Raw genomic sequence first — 21646 nt, 5'->3', positions numbered from 1 at the left:
GTCGTTACAAAAATGCTGTATATATCAGATATGATATATACACTAAGAAGTAGCTTGTATGATGAGCTCAGCAGAGTTTCACCAGGTGTTTGCTAATTGCTGCTGGCTAGTCTGTAGGAGGTGGGAGAGCTGTTCTATGAGGCAGAAGCTCTGAAATTTGGAGACTGCAGCTCAGAGGAAGAGCTCCATCCTCGAAGTTGGTGCAACATGCATGAAAGAATCAAAGCAACACTCCAAGTATGTTTTCGATGAGGGAATAATATTATGACATGATGTTAAGCTTCTAAAAGAAATCAATTTAACATAATACTGCACCTTTAACACCGTGACTTAGGAACTTGTGTATAAATCAGGACTGTTTGTTTATTGCTATTTGATAATCAGGTTTTTTGTTCTTGTTTTTCTTGTAAATAAAATAATTTTCAGTGCCCAAGTGACTATTTTTCTGTGACTGTTTCTGTCAGGGACAGTTCAAGGGATAACAGAAAATGGAGTTGAGTTTTTTTTTGTTTTTTTTTCTTCCCTGCACCTGAACAATCGAGTAACATGTTTGTTGGCGTAGAGCTGTCCTTCTTTGCCCCTGCTGCTGCTGTGAAGCATGTTTGCGGTTTGAAGGAGAGGACCGCGGCTCTGCTCCGGAGGTCGAACAGTCCTGGTTGTGTTGGAAGGAGGAGGAGATCATGAGTTCCTCAAGGCTTCTTGGAAAAGCTCAGTGCCCTTTGGACCAGCGGCTGATAAAAGCCCAAACGACAGAGTAATGATGAAGAGGTGGGATTTGAAAGAAGTTCTCCGTTAGACTTAAAACATTTTATGTAGGTTTTACCCGCAGAGCACAGCCATGGTAAGTTATGCAAGAGGAAGATAATCATGTAAATCACCCGAAGAGATTCTGTTTTCTGCAACCGGTGTTCTGACCGGAGTCCAGAACCAGTTCCATACGGTTCCATACTATACTAGCTGTGTTAGCTCTGAGCTAACGACCGCAGCTATTAGCTGACAAGTTAATTTAGTTTAACTTGGCAGCGAAAACATGGTAAAGTGAGATGCGAAGTGCAATTGTTTAGGGAACTTCGAAAAGCCAGAATCCGTCTGCTGGACTTTGTGTTTAATTTTCTCTTTAAGCATTTCTTGTAACATGTACTTTAGGTGCGGAGGTAAGCTTTAGGGTAAAGTTTTTCAATTAACCACGTACAGACGCGTAATATTGCGCATGTGCATAAGCTAGACGGCAAAACTCTTCTACTTGCCATGACTTGTCGTTTTGTAAAATTTGTTTAAGTGTAAAAAAACAACAAAAAAACAAGAAATTTGAATGCATAGAGTGTAAAATATATATATTTGACAAAATCCAGGCTGGGAAGTTTTGTTTACATTTTGTAAACATACTAAGGTTATTTCTTAATGCCATTAACAAGTTGCACTATGGTTTTATAAACTTTATGATTTCAAAGCTGCCCGATTTATGAGATTCCAAGAAAAGACACAATATGACCCAACTTTCCACTGAATCTATAGAAAATATATTGATAGTAGGACACCTTCCAGGGACAACATGCAGCATGTTGCTGCACATTCCCTTTACAGCTTGTAGTATTATTAAAAATAACATCATCAATTTCAAAGTAATGTGCAGTTGTAAAGTAGGATCTTTTTTTAAACTACAAATTGTTATAAATATGTGCATATTTAAAAGAAACAGAAAAAAATGAACAAACATTTCTAGGCTCTTAAGCATGACTTATTAACCCACAAGTATAAACTTTCGATTTGTGGTTGGAACCTTTTAAAATATATTAAATTAGGGTTAAAAAAAAAGATTATTTATACTCTTCACCTTCACTCTAATGTATAACTTTCTCCACAGAGTTTTTGTTAACCTCCAGTAAGAATAAACATTAAACCCAAATCAAAACTGCATATATGATGACAATCAGTTGCTTACAAATATTATCAAAATGCATTAATTAAAGACAAAAAATTAAACAGTAGTAGTAGTAGTAGTAGCAGTAATATTCCTTATATTTAGACTCGGCTTCTATTTCTGTTTCTTTTGTTTTGGGACTATAGTGATTCTTTTCGAACATCCGCTGATTTAATACAAAATCTCTAGCAGAGTAAATGTATCAGATAAGCACCTGAATTCTTTCCACTAAACTAAAAGCTAACATTTTCCAGTCCTTTAACCTAGAAACTATTTTGGATACCATAACAAGTTTAGTCATGTGAAGTAATGTTACAGGAAGTGATAAACTGCTATAGTTCATGCAGTGTTTGGTACAGATAGTTGAGAAATTTTTTAGACAGTCTCCTTAAGTTATATAGCAATATATTGTTTTTATGTTGTCACCAATGAGCATAACTTAAAATTGATACAACTCCTTGCTCTAAATAACTTAGTAATTCAGTGAATTTGTTTTTCGCTCTCTTGTAGTGTTCTCTGAGGCTGCAGCGCTTGTATTAAGGTTTTTTTTTTTATCTATTGGAAAATCTCTTTTCTCTGAAACCCAACTACGCTTCAGGGCCTTTGCTAAGTGTTCACACAGTCAGACTCTGTTTTGGGTGGGAGTAAACCAGCTCCGCAGCCATGTGGCCTAATCTCAGGAAGGGGATATTTGTATGTTTCCTACGAACACAGCTCTGCTTCTTGCTGCTATTGTTGAATCTGTCGGAGAAACTGAGTCGAGCTAGGTGGGGGTTGTCGCTCACTTTTCTGTGGTGTTTCACTGTTGGTGGGAGAGAAGTCTGATGGTGAAGGACTTGAAGCTTGAGTTCAGCCGTAGACGGCTGCTTTTGTTTGACTATAATGAACTTCACTGAAAAGGTTTTTGTTCCCTGAAGGAAGTCGTTTGTTTTTCCCCCAGAATAAATTAATCAGCAAATATGAGAATACCGTGACAATCTGCTTGACCTTTTATGTCGTTTATATTATCTCAACTGTATATTTTCCTATTTCAGACGGGGAAATCTTGGATTGAGGAGAGCTTCTTCAGAAGGGAGTGTGTGAAGTTCATCCCTTCCTCTTGGGACCAACACAGGTAAACTGTGAACTGGCTGCATGGATGGCTTTTATGATTCCTAGAAGAATGTATGTAGTATAACGTTAACGTTGGTGGGTGGAAATAAACGTCATCCTGAGAGCAGAACCCCTTGCAGCCATTTCTTTTTTTTCCAGGAACCACGTTGATTATTTCATAATGAGTTATTTCCTGTTTCTTTCAGATGCATTCCAATATGCCAAGTGTGCCAAAGCCTGATCAGGTATTACTTACGAATTTTTAGTTAATATTTTACTGTGCATCACCACCTGGCTGCCCACGTGGCATTGGCATTCTTGTTTGATTGCCGCATAGTTTTCACTGCCCTCTGTTTATTCGTACTGTTCCTGTGTTTGCTGTATTTGCACTGCTCCCACATTGTTTTCCATTTCACTGATGCACTATTTTCAAAATGCCCCAAACTACAGTTAGTCAATGAGTTATTGACTGTTCAGATGATGTGAAAAAAATGAGAGAAGGTATGCGTTTAAAAATAAATTGTGTTTGGCAACATTATAAACACAATGAAACAGGAATATGTAGTCTCAAGGACCAGGGGAGGTGAAGAGGAAGGGTGGGAGACAGGAAAGGGGGAGTACTTGTTGCAGTCTGGCTTAGTCAGCTGGGGGTTTTAAAATGTATGCCAACGATTTACTTGGCTTTAACAACCTTTTGTTACACGCTTACGCTTCAGTATTCGTCTTTCTGACACTTTTTTTTTTTTTTTATACATAAAAGCATACAAAGAAAACAGACAAATAAAAAATTGGTCGTGGACAGAAATGTGTAAAAAAAATCTCTGCAGTAATGAAGATTTCTGCAGATACCACTTAGAAAATAAGGTGTGATTTTATTCTTTACAGCACTTATTCAGTTCATAACTGTACCAAAATCACTAAGGACGCAAAGGAACATTTTGAGCAGCAGCCTATCTAAGATAAATATTATAAGAAAACCTTACTTTCAATATAAACTTCCAAAAACATCACATATTATTATAACTTACATTTACAGTATTCTTTCCTTGGAACGCAGTTGTGCTACTAACTAGTATTTAAAAGGATAAACTGTCTCTGTCATATTTCATCATCGTGACTGTATTAGTGACGATGATGAAATATTAGTGTTAGTTAAGTACTAGTTAACTCTCATGACATTTGACCCTGGATCAAGGCAATAACTAAGTGACCTACTGCTGGCAGGGAGCTTTTATTTGAGTTCCCTCAAATAAAACCTGAGAAAATTGGTTATAAACAACCAAATCCATGAAGGGGTTAAATGACTGAATCTGCAACAGACTGGCTGCAAAAAACCCCCAAAAAACAAAAAACCCCAATTTATTTCAGTGGTCTAGTCAAAGTCCAGATCCTTAGTGTGATTTAAATTCTGTGGAGAGTCAGGGCAATGTTGTATGGAGGACTGGGCCTCATCTCCTCAACACTATTATGAAAAACTGCTAACGTCAATCAGAAAAAGGTTACAATGAGTCACTGAAGCCACTTTCAGTCATTAAAGGTCATTTGAAACCATTGAATCGTGGGTCTAATTGGGTGCCGATCCTCATGCCTCATCAATGTTTTGCACTTTCAGTTTTGGCCTTTTTCTTACTTGACTTACTGATTCAGTTACATCACAGAGCTGCCATGACTGGCTTCTCCTGTAAATGACTCATATCAACCGTTGGGAATAACGAACGAAAGTAATTTCGCTTATGAAATGTGACTAGTATTTGACTAGTATATAAAATCTACGTTTAAGAGGACGCTCCTTTATGGGGGAAATAAACTCTCTTTTATTTTTTATAGGTCATCTTATCTGTATGCGAATCAGAACCATAATAGAAATAGAGCAATATAAAAATCTACTGAGGAAATATTTAAATGATTTAATGTCCATCCATTCATCCATTATCTAAACATGCATATTCTTACGAGGTCGCCAGAATGATTGGTGCCTATCTCCACCGATAGGCACCAATCATCCTGGACAGTCCAGTTGCCAGTCCATTGCAGATAATTAAATGTATTTGTGAGATTTGAGCATTTTGGTGTCATTTAGCTCCACAATTCATCAGAGCGCACAGACTTCCTAAAGTAAATCATAAAACTGGAATGTCTAAGGTGATGGTGGATCTATTTATCAGGAAAGCAGCTGCTCAGCTGAGATTTTGTAATGTAAAACAGATGTTTCTCAAACAGTCTTTGTCAGATCTAATGATGAAGTGCTCTGACATATCCCATAATTTGTTTTCATTGATTAGATGTTGCTGTGGCCGCTTGATGGGGGAGCACTCTTGGCAGGAGTCTTGTCCTCCCATTTCCCTCTGTCCCAGTCCAGAACAGGGCATGGAGGAGTGGTCCATGGAGGCTCACACAAAGGCCAGTTCTACCAACGCCTATGGGATCATAGATTTTCAAGACACTGCCACGCGGGTCTGTCGCGCCAAGGTTTGTAAATCCATTAACTGTGGTTTTCTTTGCCAGCATTTAGTAAATTTACACTACAATGTTAAAAAAAATTATGATTAATCTTCCTTTTACAAAAAATAGCTTTAACTATAAAAGTAGATGCTTTCTCTAGTCTGAGTGAGATGGAAGTGCAGATGTTGCTGGTTGTGTAAACTTTGGTTTGCTATGATGGAAGCAGATTTAAGGTGTTTTGTGGCGGCAAAGATGCTATCTGCTGTAGTGACAAAACAACTTTGCGAGCAGCAGTTGGAAAACGCAGCAAGCTCTTGAGCGGTGCCATGTTCTTCCAGTATGTTCGTGTGGCTGTGGACTCCAAGCCAGAGGCGCTGCTCCAGCTGATGCTGAGGGAATGGCAGATGGAGCGACCGAAACTACTGCTGACGGTCCACGGAGGGTCAGAAAATTTTATTCTGCCCCCAAAGGTGAACCAGGCCTTCAGTAAGGGGCTCATCACGGCTGCCATAAGCACAGGGGCGTGGATTTTCACTGATGGGATCAATACAGGTCAGTACAGGAATCGATTTTCTCTAAGACAATGATGCAAATACCTGTAGGGCCTTGCAGAAGCAGTTATAACCCTTTAACTTTTTCACATTTTGTGATTTCATGGCCATAATCCTCAATGTGTTTCATCGTTTTATCAGTCAGTCCCTTAATTAGTCCTTTTAGAACCACTTTTCTTTGCAACTATAACTTCCAGTATTTAGGTAATGCATTCATGGGATCGTCTCTACCAGCTTTTGTACACCTTGAGTCTGAAACATTGAACTTTTACGAGGAAATAAATCGAAGGTAACAAGGAATATGTGCACCCAATATTAATTCATATTTATTTATTAAAAAGGCATGTTGTGATAGTGCAAATATGATTTTTGATATTTTATTAATTGGACAAAAGGCACAGCACACGTTTCAGAAATGAAGTCTTATAAAAGCTCTGAAAATCTTGCATTATTTTCATTTAGAAAAGTTTAAAGAAAAATGAGTATTTTTGCATGGCACTGCATTTCCAGGTGTGTCTAAGTATGTGGGTGAGGCAGTGAAGTTATTTGGAGGCCACGACTTGAGGAAGAGAAACACGATTGGCATCACATCGTGGGGAATGATCGACAACAACTTGGACCTCATCGGCAGAGACGTTAGTACTAAATCTGTTTCCTTCCTTCTAGCGTAACGCTGAACATGTTTTACTCAGCAAGATGGTTGTCCTTTTTGTGAGATGTTAACTCAACACCTGCTCAGGTATTCAGACCCTACCAGCCACTGGGCAACCCTTTAAGCAAGAGGACCTGCCTTAATGGTTTCCACTCCCACTTTCTGTTGGTGGATGACGGGACGCTGGGGAAACCTGGTTGTCAGCAGGGCCTCAGGAGAAAACTGGAGAAACAAATCCAGCTACTGAAGATTCATCCTCGTAAGTTCATGTCATTGCCTTGTTGAATATGTACGATGGGACATCGTCTCTCTGGCAAAACATATAGCAGCACATTTTTATCAGTGTTCATTTTATTAATTTCAGGCTGTATCTATCTTCGCTCATCCTTTCGAAGTTCAGTGGATTGACTCGGTTCTTATCATGACTGTTTATTGCCCCTTCTCACAGGACTGAACCAGGGAGTGCCTGTGCTGTGTGTGGTGGTGGAAGGAAGCGCCGCCATTGTATCAACAGTTCTGGATTATGTTAGCAGTGCGCCCCCTGTGCCAGTGTTTGTGTTTGAGGGGTCGGGCAAGGCTGCAGACCTCTTCGCCTTCTTACACAAGCAGACTGCTAATGATAGGTGTGTAGGTAATGTTTATTTTAAGTGGGAAGCCATGTAGCTGTACTAGCTTGTGTAAAGTTAAACCAGTTATTAGGTGCATCGATCAAACTTTTACCAGCTGATAATGGCTTTGGACAATGCTAATTTTCTTTCAAAGAACGTTAAGACATACAAACTCTTTTTAGTTTTTATTCTACGATGCTGTTTGTTTTCTGCTGTTCTCTGGAGCCGTCCCAGAACATCTCATTTTATACTGAGATTAAATAAATGGATTCTATCAGCTAATTAGGTGACTTTTGAAAATGCAGCCGAAAGGCTTTTCATATTTTTTTTTTTTTTACTTTTAAACATTTTGAAGACCTTATATCTACTCAACAGGTATGCTCTATTGTATGTTTGTCTTTTGCAACTCGCTGTAATTTGACTCTCATCCCTTTTAGGCAGCTGGATGCTGATATTGAGGAGGACTTCCTGGGTAGGATTGGAGATGTGTTTGGAGTTGAGAGGACCGAAGCTGCTCACCTTTACACTCTACTCCAACAGTGCATGGATCACAGAGAGTCGGTGAGTAAAGCTCTTACAGAAATAGGCTTGGTTTGGTTTAAGACACAAACAGCATCGTCATCATCGCCTCTTTGACCAACAGATCACTATCTTTGACTCTGAGGCTGACGAGCAGATGGCAACTGATGCAGCCATTTTGACTGCCGTTCTTAAGGGTACATGTTTTCTCTTTCTGATTACTATTATAGACTTGCTTCTGCAAATAAGTCAACAGGAACACATTGCAACTTTGTATGTTTCAAGTTCCTGACTCACTTAAAGCTACATTATGTAACTTTTAAACAGAAATGTTTTTTTTTTTTTTTACACATTTGTTAAAACTGTTACTATGTTGTAACAGGATGATATGAGATAGATAATCTGTGGAAAAACTTAAGCTTTTCCACCTCCTCATAGTGCTGCCATTTCCAGCTGAATAAATGCATAGCTCCTAGCCAGAAACAACCAGTCAGCGTAAGGAGGAGTGTCTTAACTCTGCCAATCAATCTTGTGCACGTGTTGCTAAATGCAACAGAGAAAGAACTCGTTGTTCTTTATCCGCCATCATCTTTGGCCATATTAACTCGCCTGAGCATTTATGACAGGCTCTACTGTCAGAAAGATGCGGTGGCATAGCAGTGAGGAAGGGGGAGAGTATGAGCAGCGCATACACGAGGGTGATCCTCTTTCTGGCTCTGATTACTTGTTTTTAACAAAATATGTAAAAAAACATATGTTTTCTATTAAAGTTATATCCTGTTGCTTTAAATGTTAACCTGTAAATGATAACCTGATTGAGGCTTTTTCGTTCCTAAAGCGTCGATATATAAGCTGGAAAAAAGTCTGTTGCTGAAATAAATATGCATTGAAATGTGTTCTGCTGGATTTTTAAATTTTTTGTTGAATGGAAAACAGGAACCAAAGCCAGTCCGTCAGAGCAGCTGAGTATGGCTCTGGCTTGGGACCGGGCTGACATCGCACAGAAAGACATCTTGGTGTATGGTCAGCACTGGCAGGTGAGGCCGGCTCTGGACAGGAGTTTATGCCATGAATTTGACCTTAATCAGGTTTATTCATTAATCTACTTGATTAAAATCATATCATATGCTTTGTCAGGTGGGTTCCTTGGAACAAGCCATGCTGGATTCTCTGGTGATGGACCGTGTGAGTTTTGTGAAACTCTTGATTGACAACGGCATGACGATGAGCCGCTTCCTCACCGTGGATCGCCTCGAGGAGCTCTACAACTCGGTAATTACACTATATCTGTTCCTTTTTCATCTTAATGATACTTCCTTTGTTTTTATACTTTTGTCTTCCCAAGAGGGCTACTTGATTATAGAAAAGAAAAACATAATTACAATTATTTCGATCTATACCAAAATCATCAATTTATTGTGCTCTCCTTAATTAACCAACTAAGGCTATATTTGCAAAGCAGAATGTGCTAAAATTATTTTAATAATCATCATTTTTGTTTGATTACATTGTTTTTGATGTTTGGAAACAGACTTGAGGTGAAAATATGAAATTTGATTACGTGGACGATCCTCCTTCCTGTTTTAAAACCTATTGTCAGAATATTTTTTTTATTTGAAAGCAACAGCAACACGCCACGGTTCCACTGTTTGTCTCGCTGTTTTGTTTTTTTTTTCTTAGTTTTCCCAGAGCCCCTTGTTTGTTTTTCAAACAGAACAAATCCAATCTCTTTACTTTGACTAAAACACATGTTTGAAAATATAAGCTTTGATTGAAATCAGAGCAGCGCTGTAAGTGTTTGCTCAGGGTGGTCAGCCGTATCCAGGGTATTTTCCCAGCTGTTGACTTTGATGCTCAAATGAAAAAGCTGCCTGTGGACAACTTACACTTGTATTTTGCTCCACACTCTCTTTATCTCATGTGTTTTATAGCCTGTCAATTATTCACAGCTCTTGGTCCATTTATGAAACATGAATATCTGGAGAGCTGCTGCTGTCTGCCAGTATTCTTGGGATTTCTTGTTTTTTTTATTTTTCTTCTCTCTCTTTCTTAAGTATAACAAAACATCTTTTTTCCAGCCACAGGGTCAGACTCAGCGCTTCTTGCAGCACCTGGTTGAAGATGCAAAACAAGTGAGTGATGATCTAGTACATGTAGACATCTACTGTTCTGTTGTACAGATAGATTTGTATGATTATGTCTCACAGCTAATAAAATCCCCAAATTTAATATCTTAGAAGTTTATTACATTTTTAAACAGAAAAAGAAATTCATACAGTTACGTTATGGCCCACAAGATCACGGGGAAGACTGCTGACTTGGCAGTTGTCCACCAGAAAGACATGAACACCGTTCACCCGTAGGATAAGACACTAAAGGTCATCGCTAAAGAAGCTGCTTGTTCACAGATGATGCAATTATGTAATCGGAAAGTTACGTGGAAAAGTGTGAACAAGCAAAAAGGGTTTAAAGACGTGAAACAAAATCTTTTTGAGCTTGGAGGAAAGTATTAAGACTTTTTAGTATTCCTCAGCTGACGTTTTTGTCTTAAAAATCCTTATTTTATTTCATCTGATGTAATAATAAAATTTTCACAGAACTAAACTTTTGGTTATCTTTGGCGGTACGCCATGATCATCAAATGTTAACCAAAAGACTGTAAATGCTCAAAATATACAGTTTTTGTGTTCAGCCGTATGATGTACGTGTTCCACTTTTTGAGTTAAATCACTGAAATAAATGATTTCAATTTTATTTTACCCAAAGAGAGGCTTCTGTAGTTATTACTCACCTCTCATTTTGTGCTGGTAGACCTCTCTCCCTACAGGTTACCGTCTGTCTCTCATCGACATGGGGCTGGTGATTGAATACCTCATTGGAGGCGCCTATCGAAGCAGCTACACTCGAAAAAACTTCAGAGCTGCTTACAGCTGCATTCAGTCCAAAGTGAGCAATAAAACTTAGATTATGTCCCTCTTGTAAAGAATCTACTAAGATCTTTATGAGATATTTAAAAAAAAAAATGTTATTTGCTTGCAGGACAGTAGACGTTTCAGCTCTGGTTCCTTTACTAACCAAAGTCGAGGAATGAGCTTAAAGAAAAGCAGAAGTCTCCAAGACCTTCACTTCTTCAGAACTGCCCAACCCTATAAAAGCAAAGTTGGTGAATCTACTCTGTCTTTTGGCATCTCATCACATGTTCTGTTTTATAAGACGTTCAGCTTCAGTTTAGAAGACTGATTAGTCTTAATGCTTCTGTGTGACACATTCTTGGTGGAGTCCCTCAACCTTTTTCCCTCATGTCCTCCATTGCTTCCCTCATCCGTCCATTTTGTCTTCCCAGGATCAAACTGAGTCGACGGGGAGCAGCCATCAGGTGGTGTTGACCCATGGCCTCGGTGGCACCACTCTACTGCCGTGTCCTTTCAACTCCAACGACCTGTTTGTGTGGGCCGTCCTCCAGCAGCGCCAGCAGATGGCGCTGTTCTTGTGGCAGCACGGGGAGGAAGCGTTGGCGAGAGCCATCGTGGGCTGTAAGCTTTACCGCTCGATGGCCTTCGAGGTGCGGCAGAGCAACATGGACGACAACGTTGCAGAGCGATTCCAGTCATATTCACTGTGAGTGTAAAGAGCAAAGTGAAAAGAAACCACTTCCTGTAAAATGAATCGCATTTAAAATGGCTACCCCTTCCTTCAATGCTATAAATTTATTTGAAATTGAATTCTAGTGTTTGATGTTCAGGTTCAGCTGTACTTTTCCCAAATCAGGCGTGCAGTATAAGCTTTATTTCACTGAAAACCTGCATGTCTGGCCTCTCTCTGTGTGTACCAGGGAGTTTGGGCAGCTGGCTGTGGATGTGTTAGATTGTGCTTTTCAGCAGAACGAGCAAATGGCCATGAAACTGTTAACCTCAGAGATGGAGGCGTGGAGTCACTTCACATGTCTGCAGCTGGCCGTCTCCTCGTGTCATAGACCATTTGTGTCGCACTCCTGCACCCAGACTCTGCTCACGGATCTCTGGACCGGCCCGCTCAACATGAGAAAAAACTCCTTTATGAAGGTAAACACAACGGATGATGATAGTTTAGCTCCCTGTCTTTGGTATTTAAAGGAATCTCATAATTGTTTCAAAATACCATTATGAGTCAGTAAGTTTAATTATATGTGAATTACGTTTATTACCAAACAAAACAAAAAAAACCACAATCCTGGCAAAAACAGTTTTCTAGGGTTGCAACTAACGATTACTTTAGTAATCTGTAAATCTATCAATTATTCTGACAATTAATTGATCAATCAGATAAAAAAGTGGCACATTCTACAGATTTCTCTATTTACCCACTTAAGCCTCTTTCACATAATTTTTTTAACTCATTAAACGATGCAAATAAGTAAATAATAATTTTAAAAAAATTACATAGCAGTTCTTTAGTGAACACTTGATCATTTGCAGCTAAAAGTGGGTAGAGTTGCTTACAGACAAAAAAGGTTTTTCATCATAAATGCAAAATGTACATATATTTTGTAAAGTTTTACCTTAATTACCGTTCCAAGTGTGTTGTTTTTGTTCAGCAAATTGTCCTTTTTGAGTCTATATCTCACTTAATCTGTGCTAAGTTAGTTGACAATTATTTCAGCAATCGATTAATTATTTGTGATACACACATTGTGTTGCAGATCATTTTGAGCCTCCTCCTGCCGCCTGCCATCTTGCTTCTGGAGTTTAAAAGCAAGGCTGAAATGTGCCACGTACCACAGAGCCACGAGGCAATGCTGTTTGGGCTCGAGTCTGTGAAATCGCTGCCTATCCCTGAGGGATCCGTTCAGATGGTAGGATGCCAGTGCAAAACTTTTTAAACCAGACTATAAGGTTTTCTCTCTGACTTCTCGCCACTTGCCCTCTTTTTTCTCTCGTCTCATGTCGCAGGACAGTCGGGATGCAGAGCGAGGCCTCCCCTTCCGCAATAAGTCCACCCTGTCCGCTGTGTTTAAACAGTGTCTGTCGTGGATCACAAGACTCTATGATTTTTACACTGCTCCTGTTGTTAAGTTCTGGTTTCACACAGTAGGTTATGTGCATCTTACTATTTATTTATTTATTTTTTACCCATTTGATGTTTTTGATCCATTCAATGAAGAAATCTAACTGAGTGTGTTCTGTCTCATGTTAGATGTCCTACTTGATTTTTCTGATGCTCTTCTCCTTCGTCGTCCTGGTCAAGATGGAGGACCAGCCAAGTGTCCAGGAGTGGTTTGTTATTCTTTACATCGTCTCCTCTGCTATTGAGAAAACCAGAGAGGTGAGTTATCCTGCATCCTTCCTCATTTGCAGGCTTCAGTTATAGCTGCAGTACAATGAAAGTTAACATCATGGTACTAAAGACTCTTGTTTTTTAGGTTTTGATGTCTGAGCCTAGAAAGCTGAGGCAGAAGCTGAAGGTTTGGTTCTCGGAGTACTGGAACAAATCCGACTTTGTTGCCATCCTCCTGTTCCTGGTTGGGCTTTCGATGCGTTGCCATGCCGACCCCTTCCGGACTGCAGGACGTGTTGCTTACTGTCTGGACATCATCTTCTGGTTCATCAGAGTTTTGGATCTTCTGGCTGTCAATCAGCATGCTGGTCCTTACCTCACCATGATCACCAAGATGGTGAGTACAGACCACGTCTGGCTACTAAAGGATAATGCCGTAGCATTTGTGACGCCTTTCTTTTTCTTTCCTGTTTGTGTTCCCAGACCAGTAACATGTTCTTCATTGTGGTGATGATGGCCATTGTGCTGCTGAGCTTCGGTGTGTCCAGACAGGCCATCTTGTCACCAGATCACGAGCCATCATGGAGTCTAGCTCGAGATATTGTCTTCCAGCCATACTGGATGATCTTTGGGGAAGTGTATGCTGGAGAACTTGAATGTAGGTGGATCAAAATTTAGCACTTATTAAAGAAAAAAAAAAAAAAGAATACGCCCAATTTTGTAAAGTGAGTAAAATAATTTTAAATCGACTACTTGGTCTCTTGGAGTGCTTAGCGTAACGTAGATACTAAATTAGTTGAACAGCAGATGACACATTTGACTGTTGCTCATCTTACAAGAACTTTGACACTCATAGTTTCATAATGGCTTTCTTGGAGAACCGTGGTTGGCGTTATTGTGGCCTTGCATGTTTTACTAAAGGGAAAACATGCACGTTTTTCTTTAGTAAAACGTACATATCTCAACACATTGCTTTAGAAAATCAAGGTGGCATTTGTTTATTCAGACAGGTTAAAATATGAGTTCTGTTCCTACTCAGTACTTTTGTTGTAGATTTAATGATGCACGTCAACCTCACGTTATCAGCCCTCCTTTTACTTTGCTTGATAATTATTACTTCACTTGGAGAAAATTTTTTAATTAGTGCTTTTTTTTTTGCAGCTAATGCCCATTATTTACCCTGTTTATTCCTAAAGAAACAATAAGATTTAAGTTTTAGTCTCCATTACTCATCAGTCAGTTCAGATTTAGCACTTGCTGACACAGATTTCAATTTTAAAAATTAGTTGTTTAAATCATGCATATGTGTGATTAAATGAAAAGTTTCCCTTACGTTTTTTTGTGTATTTTCATGCTGACTCCCACCAGTGTAACATCGATGTGTTTGTGTGTTGACAGCATGTGGTGATGATCCCTGTCCTCCTGCATTTTTCCTGTCACCGCTCCTCCAGGCTGTCTACATGTTTGTCCAGTACATCATCATGGTCAACATCCTCATTGCATTTTTCAAGTGAGCCTCCTGTTGCACTGACAAAAATACATGCATGCATAGATATATACTGGTTTAAAAAAAAAAAAATAGCAGTGTGTAAAATGATGTCGTCCCTAACAGCAACATCTATTTTGAAATGGCTTCAATATCCAACAAACTGTGGAAGTACAACCGCTATCGCTACATAAGGACCTATCAGGAGAGGCCGTGGCTGCCCCCGCCGCTCATCCTGCTCAGTCACGTGGCTCTTGCTGTCAGAAGCATCTACAGGAGATTTAGTGGAGATGCTGAGCAGGAAGAGAGGCGCTCTGGGCTCAGTGAGTACCAACAGTATGCACAGTGCTGCGGGGAGAGAGGGGATAAGTTTGCAGTTGTCTTTTTAAAATGCATCTTGGCACCACAAATGGTATTTCTCCTGTTTTTTTTATTTTTTTTATTTACTTTTACCAGAACTCTATCTGGGCCTGGAGGATAGAAAGAGGCTGTATGAGTTTGAGGAGAAATGTGTTGAACTCTACCTTCACAAGAAGAACGAAGATCTCCACAGCACTTCCATAAACAGAATCAGAGCCACAGCCGAGAGGTTTGCTTTATTTTAAGCTGCCTGCTGGTGTGAAACGGGGCATCCGCACATCCTTAAAATGTCTTAAATTCATTCAAAAAATAAGTTTATGAATTTTTTTTTTCCTCTGAGTTTTCCCTCCCGCTAAATTGCATTCAGACGTTTTCGTTGTGTTGTGTGGCTTGAGGCGTTTAAAGCTACCTCTAACTAGCAGCTAATATAGCCTTGCTAGCTAGCTCAGTTTTTTTGCCTGTTATCTTGGATAAGTGCAAATTTATCGCCACTTGACCGGACAAAGTTTGTAAATTTCTCTGTGTATATAGGTCGAAACTCCATTCATAATAGACTTAAAAAGTCTTAAATTTGAGTTTGTGAAAACTGCAGAAACCCTGTGAAAAAAAAAACAAGCCCTCTACTCAAACTGCTGAAAATTTGAGTAGAGATTTTGATTTGATTTTAATAGTAGTAGTCAGGTCATGCCACAAACCTTGTTACATTGTTGCTAACTATCAACATTTGTCTTTGCTTTTGTGCCACTAGAGCTGATGAGATGTGTGGGACGGTGGGGGAGGTCTCAGAGAAGGTCATCCTCATTCAGGACAGCCTGTCGGAGCTGGACGGTCAGCTCGGTCAGCTTCAGGACCTCTCTGTGCTGGCTGTGGACACCCTCACTCTGCTCTCTGCCTCCGACAGCCTTCAGCAGGAAGAGGCCCGCCTGGCTCAGTGTCGCCACGTTTTACCGGCATCCCGTCACGTCCTCCCTCACAGCTGGACCCTCCCTCACCGGGGAGCGGAGGACTGTGATGTTTCTAATGTGCGCCGCCTGGAGATTAAAGCCTGCAAAAGCACGCCGCCCTCGTTGCTAAAGGGCTCTGCTGTTGAGGGAAGTCGACGAGCGTCGCAGGACCGCCATGCTGGAGTGAGAGAAAACAGAGCAGGAAAAAAGGGACTGCCTGAGGCAGGAGAGGAAACGGCTAAAGAGGTGGGTGGCTACATTGCGAGCTCGGATAAAATGAGTTTGTCTAAACCTGTCGCTCTTTTCACCTTCCACAGTTTCTCTTAATAGCTAAATAAAGACACAACAGCAGATTTTAGGATTTTTCAACTTTATTTGATGGAATAATTGCACTAAATTTGGAAACTGCTTTTTCAGAAACAGAATCAGCTTCATAGGCCATGATTGTGTGCCCAATCAAAAATTTTAACTTTTTATTTCAAGGGCTTCCATTAAGTTTAAATGTATCAACTTTAGAGGAAATAAGGGAGTTTTTAATTGCATTTTCCACAAAGATCAACATCTCATAGAATAAAATATATCCAACCGCTTTATTGCAAATATTTTACATTTTTCTTTCTTTTAAAGCCTAAAGATAGAAAAGTATTTGGATGCGAGAACAGATTTTTTTATAGTAGAAATTTATCAGAAATTATAAGCAGTTCTTTTTTTCCCAAAAATCTTGGAATATTTGCCGTCTTAAACAAGTTTTATTTAGCTGGACTGAAGGCAAAATGGCTCCTTTGAATACAAAGGTTACAGACACTGGGTCTTTATGATTCATCTCTGAAACAGCAAAATACTCCCACATCAAATGATATGTAAAGAATAATTTAAACAAACACATTTTCCACAGGACTCCAGGTCTGTGCCTGTTGAAGATCCCAGTGAGAACTGGTTCAGAGGCCCTGGACGTGGGTCACATGTTTCCTCCTCTCAGTGTAACCTCGGCGGCGGAAGGACTAAGACGCCCTCCGAAACCCCTGAGTCGTCCTGTTGCGGGTCTCCCATTTCACCCAAACCGTTCGGGACGGCGCATAGCAAAGCTTGGACACATTTGTATCCCAGTCAGGAGGAAGCTTCAGTTGAAGAAGGGGAAGAGGATGCTGAAAGGGAAGAGAAAGAAGAAGAAGATGTACCCAACCTGGAGGTATTTGTGGCCTATAGTAATTGTTTAACTGTGTCTGACTCTGACAATGACGATGTTTCTCCCGACTTTTCTCAGGATGAAAGTCAGCCGAGTTTTCCATCCAGGCATTCCAGTCACTGGAGAAAACCCCCATTGCCCACCAGGTGGGCATGTTTGCCCAGAGAGCGTCCATATGGGTACTGCAGGTCTCTTTCATCCAGCATGGAGAACATCGCTTTTTCTGGTGCACCTCTCAGCCCGACGAAGGGATCTTTCCCATCTCTTGACGAAACGACGGACAAGGAGGACATGTCTGACGGAAGAGGCCTGAGGAATGATGCGTCTTTACGCTGCAGCAAGAGCCAAGGTAAAACTCCTTGTGCCACTTTAACGTTCCGGGTGATTATGCCGTCATGCAACCGAATTCTCCAGGTTATATGCTTTGTTTCTGCAGAATGGGGAAAATCCTCAGATTTCTCTCAAGACTTGGACAGCAGAGGCAAAATCCACAACAGGAAGACAGTGAAGATAAAGGCGAGCATTCCAGATCCAGTAATCACGCTGTTGATTTTTACCTCTTTTCACGATAAAACAGTTTTCCTAACAAGCATTAATCATAAATCTCATTTTCCGTTCCCATCTCTCTCTCTCTCTCTCTCTCTCTCGCCTGTTTCTTGACAACAGGAGACGCTGGAGTCCCACTTGTCCGACGCCTTGTGGAGGAAACGGCGGAGGTTTGTTGGAGAGCCGACGTGTTGGTCAGCTTCAACCAGCCTCAGTCAGCTCAGTAAGGATCTACATTCACCAACACAACCAGCTGGAAGTAATGGATTATTGTGAACAGGAAGAGAAGTGACGCAGGCTTCTGGAAAGTTTTATTCTAAATAAAACGTCTGATACACTGAAATAAAAATCCAGTGGAACCAGTTGCCTGAAGAAGTGGCCTAATTAGTGAATAATGTCCACTTAGGTGTAGAGGTTTTTAATTTATTTTTAATATATGAATATGATTTTTATTTTTGCTGTTTATTTATTTTTATTTTTTTTGTAAAAATCGAGTTTTGGTATAAATATTGTTTCAGATTTTGATCCCACTGATTTGATGCAGAAGCAGGTGATTTCCCATCAGGTAAATCCTCCCTGAGCTTCGGTTTATATCGAGTCTCTGTTGGAAATGTCAGTAAACGCCTGAAGGACGGTTTTTTTTTTTTTTTGGTCTTTTGTTTCTCAGGAGTTGTGGAGTTCGACTCATTCAACTCGAAGCAGCTGGGCCAAATCAATGAGCCGCAGGTCTTCGTAAGTCTCCACTTCAGCTTTTCTTTCAGAGTTAATTGGAATATCCAAATATATATGAATATAAATGTATATATTTAACATCTCTCTTGTAGCTTGCAGAGCGGAGTTGCTCCAGAAGGTATTTCTTATTATTTCACACTTATTGTGTATTTTGCTGCTGTTGTTTATTTATGTATAATTATTAGTACATGTTGGATTTATGTTGTAGTGTTTTATTTTATTTATTTTTTTCTTTTGTTTGCTGCAGCCAAGAGTTCCTCCTTCCAGTCCAGTGACAATCTGTACCCACACTTTTCAGGTATTATGAAAATAATATATTAACACTTTTTTATGTAACAAGTTTAAAAGATGTTGTTTTTTTTAAACTTATTTTTAGTTGTATACCATTTTATTTCTTTCTACGTTTATTGCTTCATTATTTGTTGTGTTGATGGTACCTGTCTCTGTGTTGTAAGCTATGGAGAGGAACAATCTGATGAGACTGGCTCACAGCATCCCGTTTACTCCTGTTTCCATTTTGGGTAAAATTCTGGTTTTTGACAAACAAAAATAGTATCATTACATGTTTTTTTTTTATTTTCTACCTTTTCACTGCATTAACTTTTTTGTTTTCACAGGAGGTGAAGAAGTGAGCGTCTACTTTTTGGAGGAAGTCTGCTCTAAAGCTGAACCTGAGTCCAGCTCCGTCTCTTCCTGGTCGTCGCGGGTCCAGTCTGCGATGCTCAAGCCGCTCTCCAGCGAGGAGGGTTCCCTGGACGGCGGTCTCCGGCAGGGCAGCAGGATGCTGTGCACCTGGGCACAGCAGGACGTGCTCCAGCCTGGTCAGATATACGTGGTCAAAGCCTTTAAGCCAGAGGTGATCCGTGCCTGGCAGAGGTACTTTCATGGGAGCACCGCGCTGCAGCTCTGTTTGAGGGTACTTTTCCAGAACCATCTCTGGAGCATTTAAAGCAAGACATTGCTGAAAGATTAGCAAAAGTAGCTCTTATATTCCCTTTAGCTTTGTAATATGTAACATGTTTGACATCCTGAAGGAGATCCAGCAGCAGAGAGCAGCGCAGAAGATGATGCAGGTGTTTAACCAGATCAAACCCAAAGATATGCATCACTCACCAAGGTGTGTGTGTGTGTGTGTGTGTGTGTGTGTGTGTGTGTGTGTGTGTGTTCTCTGAATCCCACCTGTAAGTGCACGTGTCTGCATGAACTGACCTTGCTCCCTTTCTGCTAGATTTCTAGATGTTTCCCTGGTGCTTCGGCATTCTAACGGCCAGTGGTTGACTATCGAGAGAAACTTGATCGGCAACTTCAGGAAGTACAATAACAACACAGGGGAAGAGATTGCCCCCTGCTGTTCATTAGAGGACATGCTGCTGGCTTTTTCCCACTGGACATACGAGTATTCACGCAGAGAAATGCTGGTGCTTGACATACAAGGTAAGCGTTTTAGTATTTTTGATTATTTATGACATCCAAATGCATTATGTTTTTCTCTTCCCTCTTTATTTGTATCTCTCCTTTATGTGGTTGACAGGAGTGGGAGAGGAGCTGACTGATCCGACAGTCATCATGGCAGATGACCAAAGGTACACAAATCCAAAATGGCAACATGTGGTTTCAGAAGAGTGTTCATTTTTTTTTTTTTTTTTACATGGAGCTTCATAACTCTGACACGAACTGAAGGCAGACAGACGAACCAGTTCTCCGCTTCACACTGTGACTCTCTGTCCGACCCCTTTGCAGCTGTAGCAGGGGTGAAGTGCTCTTTGGTCCCGATAACCTTGGAGACGCTGCCATCAACGGCTTCCTGCAGAAACACTCCTGCAACCTCTGCTGCCACAGGCTGGGACTAAAAGGTCAGAAATGTCACAAATTTTTAAAATCAGTAAGCAGCTGTAAGAAGAAGTAAGGGTCAGGAAATCTGGAGCCTTCCAGAAGTGTTGAACGTTTTTTCTAAATGTTGTCACTTTACAACAACAAACTTCAATTTATATTATTTGGATTTTACCTGATAGACCAACACGAAGTAACGCATAACTCTTAAGTTAAAGAAAACATATTTTCAAAAGTGAAATTCATTGTTAATATCTGGAATATTTGGCATGCCTTCCCATTCATAAAATCCACAAGTCACTGTGGTCCATTTCATCTCAGCATAAATCTGCCTCAGAGCTTTGCTAGAGAACATCAGCAGACAAAAATAAACATCATGATGATCAAGGGGGAAAAGTCTAAAGCATTATATTAACTAAATATGTTTTTTGTGATGTTTGAAGACTTAAGAAAATAAATTTCCTCCCTAGTTAGGCTGTTTTGCATCACCGTGTTGCTTCCTTTCACATCTGCCTTTTCCTACTTGAATGTCACCTCTCTGTCGTCACTCACGAGGCCAAGTTGGCTCTGAAAGAAATCCCCGACAACTTCAAATGAAGTCGGCGCGCACCAGCAGCCAGCTAATTAAGCAGCGAGTCTTCGTTTATTTCTCTAACAACAGTAGCGTTTGAGGCATGGGGGTGGGCCCTGCTTTGTGCGTTGTGCTGCGCGGCCTTTGATTACGTATTAATCATGTCTTTGTGCTGGCAATGTGCTGCTGAGACATTAGCTTTGATTAGCTATTAATTAATGTCTCTGGGTAGACCCGACACCGGCATCTAGAGGATAACGGCGCGGAAAGAAACCGCACTCGAAAACAAACAAGCCCGGCAAACAAACACGCGAAGGCAAACACTCAGACACAGTTGTTTTGATATTTCAAAGGTGCGTCGTGTTTGCTCTTCCTTTTCTTGTGTCCTCTCCAAGATATCTCCCAACAAATCAAACCAAATTATTCATGCTGGATGTGTGGACTTCCTCCCAGGCCTGTCAGTATTCTCTTTCTTGTGATAATGACTGCGTTATTGGAGCGGCGTGTCGCTAACTGATGTTTCTGTTGTTCAGATTTAAGGAGGCGCCCAGGCAGCGGCGGGAACAGCAGCGAGGCAGAGCCGGAGTCGGGGAAGGAAGAGGGCGATGAAGACGAGACGTAGACCGAGGAACGATGGAGGAGATAAAATAACACTCAAACGCACTTTTTCTACCAAAGATGTTTTTTTTTCTGAAACCATGTTAGCCTTTTTTTTCTGTTTACAATGTAAACTGCCTGATATGTGAGAGAGAGCCAAGTCTGCCATCAGATGTTTCTGACTGGACTAAAACTTGCTCATATTGTGCATTCATAATTCATGTGAATATAATGCAAAGAAACAGAAAACTACATGACATATAAGACATTTTTAAATTTTTTTGTAAAGAATAAATAATTGAAATATTGTAAGCTTGCACACTGTGAATTGTTGTAGCTCAAATAAAAAAAAAAAT

General features: G+C 40.3%; 1 protein-coding gene across 3 annotated transcripts; it reads left to right on the top strand.

Moving 5' to 3' along the window:
- The first annotated feature begins 578 nt into the window (after nt 1-578).
- On the top strand, nt 579-21602 carry trpm6 (transient receptor potential cation channel, subfamily M, member 6). 3 transcript variants are annotated; one of them, XM_014970674.2, is made up of 41 exons: nt 579-841; nt 2956-3035; nt 3220-3258; nt 5296-5482; nt 5794-6007; nt 6517-6641; nt 6746-6917; nt 7107-7281; nt 7704-7827; nt 7910-7982; nt 8722-8822; nt 8923-9057; nt 9864-9917; nt 10597-10731; nt 10825-10944; nt 11129-11403; nt 11618-11846; nt 12464-12616; nt 12714-12851; nt 12958-13086; nt 13184-13435; nt 13522-13696; nt 14437-14548; nt 14651-14847; nt 14981-15113; nt 15633-16074; nt 16724-17017; nt 17093-17363; nt 17451-17548; nt 17681-17783; nt 18079-18125; nt 18228-18292; nt 18385-18410; nt 18540-18590; nt 18748-18813; nt 18910-19208; nt 19327-19409; nt 19521-19726; nt 19824-19875; nt 20033-20145; nt 21227-21602. In XM_014970674.2, exons 1-41 carry the CDS (start codon nt 839-841, stop codon nt 21313-21315), a joined length of 5835 nt encoding a protein of 1944 aa, XP_014826160.2. In that variant the 5' UTR covers nt 579-838; the 3' UTR covers nt 21316-21602. The 3 variants fall into 3 exon arrangements, with proteins under 3 accessions (XP_014826160.2, XP_087865124.1, XP_087865123.1); XM_088008998.1 differs by having other exon boundaries at nt 17451-17530; nt 18385-18590; XM_088008997.1 differs by having other exon boundaries at nt 18385-18590.
- The last annotated feature ends 44 nt before the right edge of the window (nt 21603-21646 follow it).

Source organism: Poecilia mexicana, unplaced genomic scaffold, assembly GCF_051168715.1.
Source record: "Poecilia mexicana isolate PSO_F unplaced genomic scaffold, ASM5116871v1 scaffold_9, whole genome shotgun sequence".
NCBI classification, from domain to species: Eukaryota; Metazoa; Chordata; class Actinopteri; order Cyprinodontiformes; family Poeciliidae; genus Poecilia; species Poecilia mexicana.
This window is presented reverse-complemented; position numbering and strand designations above follow the sequence as displayed.

What these genes read in the sequence shown, in the direction of transcription:
- trpm6 (XM_088008997.1), top strand. An exon ending in GCATGGATCACAGAGAGTCG is followed by an intron (nt 7,828 to 7,909) that starts GTGAGTAAAGCT and finishes TTTGACCAACAG; the next exon opens with ATCACTATCTTTGACTCTGA. An exon ending in ATCATGGCAGATGACCAAAG is followed by an intron (nt 19,876 to 20,032) that starts GTACACAAATCC and finishes ACCCCTTTGCAG; the next exon opens with CTGTAGCAGGGGTGAAGTGC.